Source organism: Diabrotica virgifera, chromosome 7, assembly GCF_917563875.1.
Source record: "Diabrotica virgifera virgifera chromosome 7, PGI_DIABVI_V3a".
Classification (NCBI taxonomy): Eukaryota; Metazoa; Arthropoda; class Insecta; order Coleoptera; family Chrysomelidae; genus Diabrotica; species Diabrotica virgifera.
This window is the reverse complement of record NC_065449.1, coordinates 24,663,209-24,679,469: the sequence shown is the minus strand read 5'-3', so window position 1 is coordinate 24,679,469 and position 16,261 is coordinate 24,663,209. Positions and strand designations below refer to the sequence as shown.

Sequence of the window (16,261 nt, the reverse complement as noted above, 5' to 3'; positions counted from 1 at the left end):
AAAAGCCATCACAAAGTTAAACAGTATTTTATGGGAACTACCAATCCTTCAGCAAAGAAAATAACAAGAGGATATTAATATGAGACTATAGTGAAAAATATCACTCTACACAGCTGTGAGGTATGGCCACTGAAAGACAGAACAGCGGCAACGCTGAGAGCAATGGAAATTGATTTTGGAGAAGAGCAGCAGGAAGATCTAGAAGAGAAAATATTATCAATGAACGCATTAGAGAAATAATGGGAACCGAACGAACAATCACGGATAACAAATCGACAAAACATCTTATCTGGTTCGGACATATACAAAGAATGGATAAACAACGAATACCAAAGGAAATACTAAAATGACAACCCGATGGAAAGAGAAATCGAGGTAGACCGAGAAAAAGATGGAGCGAAGGAATAGACAAAGAGCAGAGAGAAAGAAACATAGAAGGGGATCTATGGAGCAACCGGACGAAGTAGCGATTGGAAGTCGGAAAATATTGGAGAGTGTCATAAACTGACATGTAGTAGAAGAAGAAAAAAATAAAAATACTTACCGTTTGTTTAGGATTTCCCACGAAAGATGCATTTACACTAAAGATTAATGACGTGGCGTCATCGTATGGTAGATTCACCACTCCATATATTATTCCTTCATCATCTTTGTAGTAGTGAAAGATATCAGGGCAGGGATTGGGAGGTACTCTGCTCAGGATCATTGGCAGCCAAATTAGTAGAAAAGAAAGCCTATATTTGTACTTCATTTTAATGATCTGAAAACAAAAAAAAAATTATTGTAAAAAAAATATTTCTGGGTATTAAAATAAACAGTATAAAATATAAAATTCTATCATAGGCTGATACTATATAGTGTAGGAAACAAAGGTTGAACCTTGCAAAATGGACACAATTCCGGTTTAATTTTTTTCTGGTATATCAAGGGGTGCTTATTATAAAACTAAATTTTTCTGAAAAAATTTCGCTCCGGAACCCCCCTTTTCACCCCTTTAAAGGGGGTAATTTGTGGTTTTTGGGGGACGTAGCCCTTCCTGTACCTTTTACAAAAATTTTTTTTATAGAAATATAAAGAGGACTATATTTTCTACGATTTATTTCCCTACAGCATATGTCTACCATCCACCGTTTAGCGGGGGTGGCGCCCCAAAGTTGACAAGTTTTTAAAAAAGATGTTTTTAAAAAATATATATTTTTCCCTAACTGTAAAGGAAATTACGAAGAAATCCTGCGGTAATTATTCATAAATAAGTGACTGATTTTTTGGTATAGGTTTCACTTAAGGATAATTGCCCTATTTTTAATTACAGGGTGTTACATTTTAAAAAACCCCATTTTATACCATCTGAACCGTGTATGCTAGAGTAAAAAGACTTTCAGCGATTCCCCATGTACTGGTGCTATTTAAAAATTTGTATAATGCACCCCCATTTTTTTCCCGGAACCACCCCAAAAAATAGAAGAATTATTAAATAAAGTGATTTTATTGGAATCCTTCACACACAATGCCCTTTATTAATATGCTTTATATATCATTTTGTGCACGTTATTATTACCCATGCATGGACACCAAAAGCTATTTCCTAGTGCAACCCCTGCAGCCAAAAAAAATAAATAAAATGGGGGGTTGAAAATTTTTTTTTGTTTTTTGCTTTTTAATTTATGTGGGCATATGAATCATCAATAGTGCTTTTCAAAAATATATATGGTTATTGCAACATCCCTGCGGAAACCACCCCTATCCTTGAAAATATACTGCAGAAACTACCCCTATCCCTTGGCGAGCATGTTTTTACGATTTTCTCATTACCTATGCATTCTTTTTAAACAAAACTTATACAAGGTTAAAGACCACTATTTACTCTAAAAATTAGATCCCATTCAGTTTTTTCGTATAAGCAACCGTTACGGCACAGTGGCGCCGTAAACTTCATATATGCTTTGGCGGGCTCCAGTTTTTGTTTTTTTTTTCGTCATCTGTTCGTTTTATTGATAAAGTACTTATGTAAAATAAAACAACACAGTGTTACCTACAAATTATGACCTGTGCACATTTTACATTCTTTGCGCCCCCAAAGCCACAGTGGTGGCCCAAAATCAATTTTTGCATATTTTCGCCACCTACAGTGGCTAACTTAATAGCACAACATTCACCCTTAAGTGGTCGCTAAGCAGTGGCGGATCCAAGGAGGGGTGATGGGGGCGATCACCCCCCCCTCTCAAACCAAGTGATATTATATTTAAAGATTATAAAAATATTCATCTACATATTTTTTTAGAAATTTAGCCAATTGGCACCCCCCTCTTAACGATGCTGGATCCGCCACTGTCGCTAAAGCATAAAAAGTACGCCATTCTTATAAAAATAATAATATATAAGTATTTCTATAAAAATAAATGAATATTTTTATAATCTTTAAATATAATATCACTTGGTTTGAGAGGGGGAGGGGGTGATCCCCTTATCACCCCCCTGGATCCGCCACTGCTTAGCGACCACTTAAGGGTGAATATTGTGCTATTAAGGTAGCATTAATGCAATAAAATGCGTGTAGGTGGCGAATATATGCAAAAATTGATTTTGGGCCACCACTGTGGCTTTGGGGCGCAAAGAATGTAAAATGTGCATAGGTCATAATTTGTAGGTTAAACTATGTTGTTTTATTTTACATAAGTACTTTATCAATAAAACGAACAGATGACGAAAAAAATAACAAAAACTGGAGCCCGCCAAAGCATATATGGAGTTTACGGCGCCACTGTGCCGTAACGGTTGCTTATACGAAAAAAATGAATAGGACCTAATTTTTAGAGTAAATATTGGTCTTTAACCTTGTATAAGTTTTGTTTAAAAAGAATGCATAGGTAATGAGAAAATCGTAAAAACATGCTCGCCAAGGGATAGGGGTAGTTTCTGCAGTATATTTTCAAGGATAGGGGTGGTTTCCGCAGAGATGTTGCAATAACCATATATATTTCTGAAAAGCACTATTGATGAAGCATATGCCCTTATGGATCAAAAAGCAAAAAACGAAAAAAAATTTTCAACCCCCCATTTTATTTATTTTTTTTTGTCTACAGGGGTTATACTAGGAAATCTTTTTTGGAGTCAATGCATGGGTAATAATAACGTGCACAAAATGATATATGAAGCATATTAATAAAGGGCATTGTGTGTGAAGGATTCCAAGAAAATCACTTTATTTATTAATTCTTCTTTTTTTTTGGGGTGGTTCCGGGGAAAAAATGGGCATGCATTATACAAATTTATAAATAGCACTAGTACATGGGTAATCGCTGAAAGTCTTTTTACTCTAGCATAAACGGTTCAGATGGTATAAAAAGGGGTTTTTTAAAATGTAACACCCTGTAATTAAAAATAAGGCAATTACCCTTAAGTAAAACCTATACCAAAAAATCAGTAACTTATTTATGAATAATTGTCGCAGGATTTCTTCGTAATATCCGTTACACTTAGGGAAAAATATATTTTTTTTAAAACATCTTTTTTAAAAACTTGTCAACTTTGGGGCGCCACCCCCGCTAAACGGTGGATGATAGACATATGCTGTCGGAAATAAATCGTATAAAATGTAGTCCATTTTATATTTCTATAAAAAAATTTTTTTGTAAAAGGTACAGGAAGGGCTACGTCCCGCAAAAACCACAAATTACCCCCTTTAAAGGGGTGAAAAGGGAAGTTCCGGGGCGAAATTTTTTCAGAAAAAGTTAGTCTTATAATAAGCACTTCTTTATATACCAGAAAAAAAAATAAAATCGGACTTGTGTCCATTTTGCAAGGTTCAACCTTTGTTTCCTACACTAATAAGAGTATTTTGGATTTCAATCAACAGTAGAAACAAGACTTCCTTCACATGATTTTGCCTTAGAATCATTTTTGCTTTAATCCGATCTTCTTTGTGTACCTATTTCGTTCTTGATTATTGCATTTTTCACTCATTGAATCGTTTGTACCAATTTCTTCTTTTTCTTGTTTTTTTCTTGTCTAAAATTTCATAAACTGTTCTTCCTGAGAAAAAAAAGTTTATGATAGTAAATTTAGAACATATAAACATACATGTTCTAAACTTATTGTTGTTCTGAAGCTATTTCCTTGTTGCATTTTTATAATTAAATTATATCGAGTTAGTACAAATTTTATATTTTAGTATTACTTATTGTATATCTATGCATTATTAATATTATTTATAATTTAAACATATTACAGTCAGAATTTGGTATTAGTTTTTTGAAAGTAAATTAAATGTAAGACGATGTATCACGAGGTTTTTTTCCTGGTTTTCCCTCGTGATTTACTATGGAATCTCTAACGCGAGAATTTTACTGTCATCGTTGCATTTGGTTGTCTTTTTAAAGAGATTACATGCTATGATTTTTATGGCGATAAATATTGGCGATATCATTTTAAAGTCTTCTACTTTAAAATGTATAATATACGTCTGAACTGCCAATATAAATGAGTCAGATTAAATAAATTATTAGAAGAATTTTTTTACTTAGCAACAACATTTTTGTTTATTTTAATAGTATTTGTATTTTGACCACGAAACCCGATTTTTGCTTCGAAACGTTAATAAATTCATTTTTTAGTAAAATTGTGACTTATTTCCCATAGAAAATACTTGTTCTAAACTTGTCTCATTCATATTTTATACCTAGATTTTTAGATTGATCTTTGTTAAAGATCACTTACAGTTTTTTTGTAGCGAATATACAATAACAGCTTTGAGTTAATATTTCTAAACTGAATAAAGCCTACTACTATAGTCCGTCCCACCTTGACTTTACAGTATAAGGAACATAAGCATTGCCTGTTATTTATACTGTAAAGTCAAGGTGGGACGGACTATAGATATATAGATATGTTACAGTTCAAGTTGATTATCCAGTTGGAGTTGACTCCAACTAGTTGGAGTCAACTCTAACGGCTGGTTTCAGTAAAAGTTGATTATAAATATAAAATGAAGATTTATATTCAACATTTACTAGTAAAAGTAGACTCCAACTAGGAAAAGTATACTCTTCCCAATGCCATTTAGTAAAAGTTGATTCTGATTCACACAAACAGCCGATTCTAGAAATTAAATGTTACTGAATATGTTCAAATTAGTCTAGGCTGTATCGTCGCCCCCGTTAGGTAAATTACTCCGATTCGAATTTTTTGCACAAACTTACTCAAAAAGAGTTCCTTATAACAAATCTACTGGGTGCCAGGCAGTACCTTGATCGATAAATTGTTTAAACACTTTTTTTAGACAAATTTACAAAAATAATTTTTTCTCTTCGAACAATTTTTTTTAGATCATTTGGGTTATTCTGAGCAAAAAACGTATTTTGTGATTTTTCTCTAAAATTGATTGTTGTCGAGTTATACGCGATTTAAAATTTGAAAAATGCGAAAATAGCCATTTTCAAGGCTTAATATCTCGGTTAAAATCCATTATTATGAAAGTCAGAAAGTGACCAAATCAAAGTTTATAGCCCCCTCTACAAGATCCAGCAGAAATTTTTGTCACTAGTTTATTACTAAGCGTTATCTTTAATTATTAACAATGAGCGCTAAGTGCGTATTAGGCGGCCGTCAATGGTGAGTGCTAAAGAGATGCACCATTCCAGCCGTCCAATAGTGAATCTCACTCGCACTCACATTGACGGCCGCCTCAATACACGGTTAGCGCTCATTGTTGATAATTAAAAATAATATCTTAATAATGAAATAATGACAAAAATTTCTTCAGGATCTTATAGAGGTAGCTTTAATCTTTGATTTTTTTAGTTTCTGACTTTCATAATATATAATATCGTATGGCATTTTTGCCTTTCGGACAGTTCCGGCGCCAATTACATATTTAACCCTGTTTCAAGTAACTAGTGACGATGTACACTAGCCCAGGGGGACCGACGGCTTAACATGCTCTCCGAGGTACGGTGAGACGGCTCATGTCATTATTGGAAATGAAAATGGTTTGTCTTTAGCAGGGCTCGAACCCACGTGCACTGGCGTATGAGGCCAGCGATTATGCCGTTACTCCACGGCCGCTCGCTCGACTTTCACAATAATTATCTTTAACCGAGTTATTAAACCTTGAAAATGGTTATTTTGGCGTTTTTCATATTATAAGTCGCTAATAACTCGACAACAGTCAATTTTAAAGAAAAAAATGCCCAACGGATCTAAAAAAAAATTTGTACCAAGTTAAAAAATTACACACACCGGCAAAATTAGCCGAGCACCTTAAAAATGGGACATGTTTGATGTCTCGAATTTCCTAAACCTGTTGTCCGATTTGAGTGATTCTTTTATTAAGTTATAGCCTTATTAGTTAAGAATATCGGTGTAATAATATTGTTGCTAGACAGGTACATGTCGTTTTATACCGGGTGTTACAATCATACTGTGTTTTTTTCTTAAAGTTCTGAACACCCTGTGAAATATTCTAGTATATATAATATTTTAAAATTAAAACTCAATTGTAGACTTAGGCTTTCTTAACATTTTCTTTTTTGATTCATCTGCTTATGTTGGAAAATAAAAAAGTTATGTGCTTTAACAACTAGCCATGTTTTTTATCAATAAATCCTCATAGTAGGGGAGGAAAGTATGCTAAATTTGCAGTTTGTAAAGATGTCTCCTATTTAAGATTTTAAAGTAACCCCCCAGCCCACCTCCGTCAGGGTCGTGTTTGGTGCCATTCGGTAGATTTTTGAAAAATATTGAATAGGTGTATTTTGCAGTTTTACGATCTGATGTTCATTTCGCGAAATATCGCAGGGTTCGTATTTAAAAATTTTAATTTACCCCCCTCCCCTCTCCGTGGGGTGTCACGAACCTCCTCGGAGGTGGGGTGGTGGATTTAATGTAAAATCTCAAATAGAAGCCCCCAATTTTTATTGCAGATTTGGATTCTTTACGTAAAAATAAGCAACTTTTATTCGACACATTTTTTCTAATTATGGATAGATAGCGCTATAATCGGAGAAAAATGATTGTTTCAAATGGAAAATTAAATTAAAAAATGAAAAGTCCCCCACTTTATGGAAAATTTAACTTAACCTTTTTATGATTTTAGCACATACTCTTCACAATCCAATAGGTTCCATAAAGCTCGAGTAACTGCAAATTTAGTATACTTTCCTCCCCTACTATGAGGATTTATTGATGAAAAACATGGATAGTTGTTAACGCACATAACTTTTTTATTATCTCACATAAGTAAATGAATCAAAAAGAAAAATGTTAAGAAAGCCCAAATCTACAATCGACTGTTAATTTTAATATTTTACATGTGCTAGAATATTCCGCAGGGTGTTCCAAACTTTAAGAAAAAAATACAGCATGATTTGTACACCCGGTATAAAATGATATTTACCTATCTAGCAACAATATTATTACAACGAGATTCTTCAAAAATAAGGCTATAACAAACTAAAAGAATCACTCAAATCGGATCAGTGGTTTAGAAAACTCGAGACATCAAACATGTCCCATTTTTAAGGCGTTCGGCTAATTTTGCCGGTGTGTGTATTTTTGCGAATTTGTTTAAAATCATTGTTTATCGCCAAACATCACTAAAATCATTCATTATTGTACTCATTTGCCCTCATTTTCGGCAGTGAAGTAAGACTTTCTTGTATTGAAAGAAGAATGTTACTTTACCTGCCGCGATAATTAATCAAATTAACTGAGATTGAATGTAAGTGGTCAATGGCAGCAATCGATTATTTATTTGAGTGAAATTAAAATTTATTTACTTTAATTATTAAAAATATTGTACAAAATTTATCTTATTATTAATAAAATTTATGTCAAAAAGTAAAATTATGTAGTGTTTCGCAATTATATTCATACAAAATAAATCAAAACTTTACAGATTTAGTAATTAGGTAGGTATACAATATTGATAACTATCGATTAAACATCAAATCCGGCCATCATGCAAAAGTCATTTGTGATTACTGTCATTACTGTCATACGAATTTTTTATTTCGTCTAAACTTAAAAAAATTTCCTCAAAGATGTAAGTAAGTGTTAATGTTTTTTAAGATTGAGGATACAATTTTGTACGCACCACCTCAATACTCTTTATCGAACGCGTCTGTTCCTCTGCTCGTAATATCAGACTCGTTCGATAAAGAGTCACTTTACTGACTGACTTTATTGAAATTGGTTAAACAATTTTTCGATCGCGGGACCGCGTGACACCCTGCGTATTTGTTATAAGGATTGTTATACGGATGTATTTCTTTAAGTAAGTTTGTGCAAAAAATCGAATCAGAATAATTTACCTAACGGGGGCGACGTTACAGACTATACTAATAAGTAGTTGAAACGGTCAAAACAAAGAAACGCACACTCATTAAAAATGCACTTGAGATTCTCGTATAATCAACATTTACTGAATCGATCCAGGAAGAGTCAACTCCAACTAGTAAAAGTTGATTTAAATTTTTAAAATCAACTTTTACTGCTCGTTTCAGTTGGAGTTGACTCCAACTAGTTGGAGTCAACTCTAACTGAGAATCAACTTGAACTGTAACAGATATATTAAATGAGGTGGCTTTTGACCTATTCCACTACGACCCTTTCAGATATTTTGTGGATTACTTATACAGGGCACCCTGTATAAATAATTATGTTATTGTTCATATTACTGAATAGAGAATTGAATAGCATTTCAAATGAGCTAGCACATGACCCCATTCTCATTTTAAAAAATCATCGATTACGTCATTACGCCCAGATGGATGGCGTCACTACACTTAAAAGCAAAATAATCGACTCACTTGCTGAATTGTACACGTTAGAAGTCTCGAATTTCCTAAGCCTGTTGTCCGATTTGAGTGATTTTTTTTAGTATGTTATAGCTATCATTTAAGAAAATCGATGTAATATTATTGTTGCTAGGCTGGTAAAGGTCTTTTATACCGAGTGTAACAATCACACACTGTGTTTTTTTCTTAAAGTTCCGAACACCCTGTGGAATATTCTAGCATATAAAAAATATTTAAATTAAAACTCAATTGTAGCCTTAGGCTTTATTAACATTTTCTTTTTTCATTCATTTGCTTATGTTGGATAATAAAAAGTTAGGTACGTTAACAACTAGCGATATTTTTCATCAATAAATTCCCATTTTCTGCTTAGTTTAACCCTAGGATGTATAACATGAGTCTAAGAGACTCGAGCGTACATTTACATCTTCGTAAAATGTGATTAAATCCATACCAATCATTACCGATTTAGGAATTCGTTTTTGACATGTATGACTGTTTGTAAGTGTATAAAAATTTAAATAGTATACACAAAAAACTAAAAAAAAAAATAATTTCCATTCATACCCCCATAATGCATACCATGAGTCCGGGAGACTCTTATCGAATTAGTGGTCAAAGGTTTGTCGTGAATCACCGCGATCCTTCGGTACTATTCCATTACGCATATTATTTATCTATTGCCTAAACTGTAAAGCTAAGAAAAAGGAATTTAGTCACGTTTTGAAGTGTCAAGGTATTAGCGTTAGTACGTTGTCTGCTTTCATAGTTTATATTTGTGTTATTCGCATGATTATTCAAGTAAGTGCACTAATTTTGGATCAGTTTATTACTTAGTCAATAGTCTCATCCACAATTTTATTTTTATAAAAAAGTAAAATTTATTTTTATAAGTGAGGTAGTAGAAAATTGATAATAAATATTGATAAATATTTTTTGGGCTCACTTCTTAGAAAAATCATTTTATATAACGAGTGCTCTTTTGCGATAGACTCCTGTGTTTTTGTTTTTACAGATATCAAAACAGAAGTAGTATACAAAAATTCATTCACACATTTCATCAAAAAAGGAAAATCATGTTATATAACGAGTGCTCTTTCGCGACAGACTTCTGTGTTTTTGTTTTTACAGATTATCAAAACAGAAGTAGTATACAAAAATTGTATTTTCAAATGCAAAAAGTTGGCTTTCAAGTAAAATACTCTATATTTTCAGGCCAGCATTATGACATCCTCGAGTAGAAAAAGATCAGTTCACCCCAACGATAATATTTATGAGGAAATCTTACGTACGTGGTATGAGGAGGATGACAACGATTCCATAACTAGTGAAAGTGAAGTATCGGACGCTGATCAAGAATACGAGCAGCCTGCAGTATACAAAGATAGTTCAGACGAGTATTCCGAAAATTCTTCGAGTAGTGATGATATGAACTTGAATCAAAATAATTTAACAATTGAAACAGCAGGTACATCATTTATTAGCAGAAACAATTTTGAATGGAGATCTACGCCTCCTTTGCAAGGAAGAACAAAAATTCACAATCTATATCGTTTCACGGCGGGACCGAAAGTAAGAAACGAAATGTTGTCTCCGAAAAATGATTGGGATAAATTTGTGACTGCTGAAATGGTTGAAGAAATAATAATATGTACCAATAGAGAAGCCAACCGAATATTGGAGGCCAAGGGAAAGGTATGGCCAAAAATTGAAAAAGACGAAATGAACGCATTTTTGGCCTGCTGCTACTGGCTGGTGTCGAGAAGAACTGGGATACGCCTGTCAGAGAGTTGTTCTTAGATAAATCATCAAATCCACTGTATAAAGCTACAATGGCAGTAAATCGTTTTGAAAATATAAGACGATTCGTACGACTTGACGACCGACGAACACGTTCAACTAGGTTGGAAACTGACAAATTTACTTATGTCCGGTATGTATGGGAGTTGTTTGTGAAACAGTGCCAAACAGTTATGGTACCAGAATTGGATGTAACCATTGACGAACAGTTACTTGCATTTAGAGGTCGTTGTAATTTTATTCACTACATGCCATCGAAACCTGCAAAATATGGCATTAAATTTTTTTGGCTTTGTGAAAGTGAAACAGGATATGCAGTTGATGGGCAGATATACTTAAGTCGTCAACCTGGTGAAAATATTCAACAAAATGTAGGGGAAAATGTTGTAAGGTCCTTGACCGCTTCCACAAAAAATTCTGGTCGCAACTTGAAAATTGACAACTTTTTTACTAGCATCCCTTTAGCACAGCATTTACTGTCTATAGGAATAACTTGTGTTGGGACATTACGAAAAAATAAGAAAGAGATCCCCTACGAATTTCAAGCTCAAAAGAAAGATGCGTTTTTCCTCTATTTTTGGATTCAATGATAATTTGACTTTGGTAAGTTATGTGCCAAAGAAAAATAAAGCTGTCATTCTTCTTAGTTCAACGCACCATGATCAATCTGTAGATATTGAGAGTCAAGCAAAGAAGCCCGAAATTATCAAATTTTACAACCAAACAAAAGGTGGGGTTGATAAATTGGACCAGATGATCGGTAACTACACGCTAAAGCGTCAAACTAGACGTTGGCCTTTTGTCGTTTGGTACAATATTATGGATGTAGCAGCTCTTAATGCGTTTCTCCTTTATACAAATCAAAATAAAAATTTTGCTGCAGGAAAAACAAATAAAAGACGATACTTTCTCAAAGATTTAGTAAATGAGTTAGTTTTACCATTTATGAAAAGAAGGGCTAGAAACCCTAAACTTACAAACACAATCCGAAGACATATGGGTAATTCTATCGAGTTTCCTCAAGAAAATTTAGGGATAGATTTGGCTCATAGAAAGAAAAGGAGATGTTCCGAGTGCCCTTCACACATTGCAAGAATGAGCACACAAATTTGTCAGAAGTGTTAGTGTCCAATTTGCAAAGAACACAGTGTTTTAATATGCAAGAATTGTATTGAGTAGTTTCTTACCAGGTATTTATTATTTGTTTATGCTTATATTATTATAAATAAAGAAATATTAAATAAATATTTGACAACAATTAAAGAAAATATCTATTTTAGTACTTTATTTACAAAGCGAGTCTGCGAGATTCATGTTATGCCATAACGTAGAAAAATTTGCGTATGCATCCTAGAGTTAATAAAGAAGCCTAAAGTAGGCTATGAGAAATTAACAATTTAATGGATGTCAAATGGTTAACAGTCAAAAAGTGTCTGGTTTGTTGTGAAAATTAGTAGATTTATCATTTAAAGTTTCAATTAAGTCCGTAGTTTTTTTTTGTTAATTGGTAAATGGAATGCGCTACAAGGAATTTGACTCGCGACGAGTGTGTTCAAGCAGTGATCTTACATAGCGAAGGACTTAGCTACCATGCTATCGGCTCCTTATATTGGTAACAATTTTTTGCTAATGCACGGTAATGTAAGACCTCACGTTCACGAACTGTAACCGAATATTTACAACAGGTAAATATTCGGGCTTCGCATTGGCCATCGCATAGTCCAGATCTTAACCGGATCAAACATTTGTGGGACATAATTGGCAGAAGACTACGACAGCGTTTGCCACCTCCTAGAACCTTACAAAAGGTAGAGACAGTAGCTCTCGTGATTTGGAATCATATTGATCAAGAACAAATAGCATACCTCATTTCTAATATAAAAGTACATATCAACAAGATGTTAAGAAAGCCTACAGTTGAGTTTTAATTAAAATTTTTATATACTAGACTATTACACAGGGTGTTCCGAACTTTAAGAAAAAACACAGTACGATTGTTACACCCGGTATAAAATGACCTTTACCTGTCTATCAACAATAATATTACAACGATTTTCTTAAACAATAAGGCTATAACATACTAAACAAATCACTCAAATCAGACAACAGGTTTAAGAAATTCGAGACTTTTAACGTGTACAATTCTGCAAGTGAGTCGATTATTTTGCTCTCAAGTGTAGTATGCTATTACATATTGCCAAAAAATCGTAATTTAAAAATAATAAAAATATATAAAAAAAATTTATAGGAAACGCTTTTCTTTAGTTGCGAGTGACTAAAATTAAAAATATTATAAAAAAATCAACTAAAAAGCAAAAAATAAAAAAAATTCAAACACATTCGTTAAAGAAAAGCGTGGGGCGAAAACCGTTTATTCGATGAAGATGCGCCCCACGCTTTTCTTTAACGAATGTGTTTGAATTTTTTTTATTTTTTGCTTTTTAGTTGATTTTTTTATAATATTTTTAATTTTAGTCACTCGCAACTAAAGAAAAGCGTTTCCTATAAATTTTTTTTATATTTTTTTATTTTTTACTTTTTAGTCTAACAGTTTTCAAACATTAAAATATATCATGTTTATTAAAATATATGTATAAAACATCACATGATTAACAAACATGAAAATTAGTCGGAATCGGCAAAAAAATTTAATCTCTATTGTTTATTTATGAAGCATAATGTAAACAATTAACGTAAAAAGTGAAATTATGTATAGTTCATATAACTAGCTACAATCTCTAAAACTTTCAAGTTTCTTCATTGTAAAAAACAAGGGAATTTAAGCATTTTCCATTAAAATCGTGTTTTTTTATTTAAACAATTAATATACATAAAACAATTTTATTGACTATTCGTGTATTGTTCCTGCGAATGCATATTCAAAATGTCTGCAAATTTTAATTCATTTTCATTGAAGAAAAGGCAGTCAAATTAACGTCTAAATATTTGACACAAACGATTGAACTAAAGAAAAGTGTTTAATAATAAATTACATACATTCTTCTTTTTTGTCAAATAATTTAATTAAAAAATTATTTTTGGACATCCTACACAAATAATTATATTACTGAATAAAGAATTGAATGACCTTTCAAATGAGCTATCGCATGTCCCCTATTCTCATTAAAAAAAATCATCGATTACGTCATCGCGCCCAGATGGATGACGTCACTAGTATGACATATATGCCAAAATATCGTAATTTAAAAATAAAAATCGACCTCTTTAGGGATTTTTCCTTGAAGTCGCCTTTTTACGAAATAACGAATTTATTTCTTTCATTTGTATCGTACTGTATAAACAAATATATGAGTGTTCAGAATTTAAAACTTTATTGTTTATTTATGACGCATAACGTAAACAATTAACGTAAAAAGTGAAATTATGTATAGGTTATATCATTAGCTACAATTCGTAAAAGTTTCAAGTTTCTGCATTGTAAAAAACAAGTGAATTTAGGCCTTTTTCCATTAAAATCGTTTTTTTTTATTTAAACAATTAATAAACATAAACAAAAATTTTTTGTTGTCTATTCGTGTATCGTTCCCGCGAATGCATATGTCTGCAAATTTTCATTCATTTGCATGGAAGAAAAGGTAGTCAAATTAACATCCAAAGATTTGACGCAATCTATTGAACTAAATAAAAGCGTTTAAAAATCGACCATTTTCGGGATTTTTCCTTAAAGTCACCAGCTTATGAAATAACGAATTTATTCCTTTCATTTCCACCATACTGTATGATAAGTGCTTTTCTATAAACATTTTATTAAGCCAGTATGGACATATTATGGTATTCAGTTCTGGGGATGTACAAATAAAAGCAATATTATTATGACAGGTACAAAGATTTCAAAACAATGTGCTGAGGAATATTGAAAACGCATCCTTATACATCAAAAATAGCAATATCTACAGAGATCTAGGGATGGAGACTGTGGACCAAACTATAATAAAATTTGCCAAAAGTCTTCTCGGTAACACACATCGTACAAGAAGACTCTAGAGAAGGAAGCCATTTGAGTTGGTGAGTTGATCAGTTTTAAAAGCTTAACATTGTGCGTTTAGTGCATGTATAAGTTCGTTATTATCTAAGAAACACGACTGAGTGAGTACTAAGTTTATATACCCCTGTAGTAATGTAAGTTAGAACAAAGGAATATCTACATTGATCAGATCTTGTGATCAGATTCACAGATTGTAGTAATAATAACCACCCCCTACGGGTGTGTTAATTTGAATAAAACAGCATTTTTTTTTAATTTAGAGAGATCTCAAACATTTAGAAAAAAATAAACAAATATAAATTAAAAATTAAGCATATTATTCTTACCTACCTGTTGTTAATATTATTTTTGTTTAATAAACTTCACACCTACAAAAGTTTTTTATACTAATCATTACTAAACTATCTGCAGCTACACATTTGAATAAAATTGTATTCCTTGAATATCTGATTAAACTGTCAACCTCTAACAAAACAACACTTTGCTACGCGAATATAAACGAAAATAAAAAATGGTTAAAACCGCGAACTTAAACACAGTAGGCTGCTGATGATCTGTCGGAGTAACTTGAACTTAATGGTAGGGGGGCCCAAGCGGGGATTTTTGCAGTTACTCGAGCGAGTCAGATAGTCAGATTATTAAATGGGGAGAAACGTTGTACCCTGTAAATATACCTCTACCACAGTATACAGATCTCTACCATATAATGGCTATTAATAAAGGGACGTTAAGGGGGGTCCGAAAAAAAATTTATCCTTAGAAAAACTCGAAATCGTCATATTAAGATATAAATTAAGTACATGCAAAACAGTGTATATTATTTAAAAAATCTGACGATTTGAACGGGGGGTGAGGAAATGGGCGAGTCACAAAGTTTTACAAAAAAGCGAATATTTCGCGGAGTGAACGTCAGATCGAAAAACTAAAAAATACTTGTACAATATTTTTCACAAATCTATCGAATCATACCAAACACGACCCCCCACTGAGAGGGGTGGGAGGTAAATTTAAAATTTTAAATACGAACCACGCGATATTTCCCGAAATGAACATGTGATCGAACAACTGAAAAATATATAGATAAGATATTATTGCAGATTTTGATTCCTTACGTAAAAATAAGTAACTTTTATTCGAGATATTTTTTTCGAATTATGGATAGATGGAGCTATAATCGGAAAAAACGATTGTTGGAAATGGAAAATTAAATTAAAAAATTGAAAGTCCCCCACATGGGTGGAAAACTTAACTTAATGTGATACAGTAGCGATCAACAGGGAGCCAAAACGCGTTCCAAGATTGCGGATGTAATCTTGAATATTTTTTCGAGATATTTGGCACACGTATTCTTAATATAATAAAGAATGGCGGTACAAAGCCCAATTTGAAAAATATATTAATATATGGAAATTACTCTGTAATTAAATACAACATTAAAAAAACGAGCCTGTACCGCCATTAAGAAGAACAAAAAAATACACTTTCTTCAAATAAACTTTTTTATTCGATGCCTAGATTTTGTGTCATTTTGGAACTACTAATGAAATAAAAAATTTTAGTTTTAGCCAGTTAAATTGTAGCTTATTTTCTAATGGTAGGGGAGCAAAGTATGCTAAATGTGCAGTCACTCGAGCGTTATGGGGACCTATTGGGTTGTGAA

The 16,261-nt window shown here is 32.6% G+C and overlaps 1 protein-coding gene across 1 annotated transcript in view; it reads right to left on the bottom strand.

Annotated features, from left to right (window-relative positions):
* Positions 1–15,225, bottom strand: part of LOC114333076 (serine protease gd-like) — a 59,981-nt gene extending 44,756 nt beyond the window's left edge. Inside the window, exons 1-2 of the mRNA XM_028282900.2 lie at positions 14,932–15,225; positions 545–760 (exon numbers count right to left, since the gene is read on the bottom strand). Of these exons, the coding sequence (XP_028138701.2) occupies positions 545–751 (207 nt within the window). The 5' untranslated portion in view covers positions 752–760; positions 14,932–15,225. The remainder of the gene's footprint in view (positions 1–544; positions 761–14,931) is intronic.
* Positions 15,226–16,261: the final 1,036 nt, after the last annotated feature.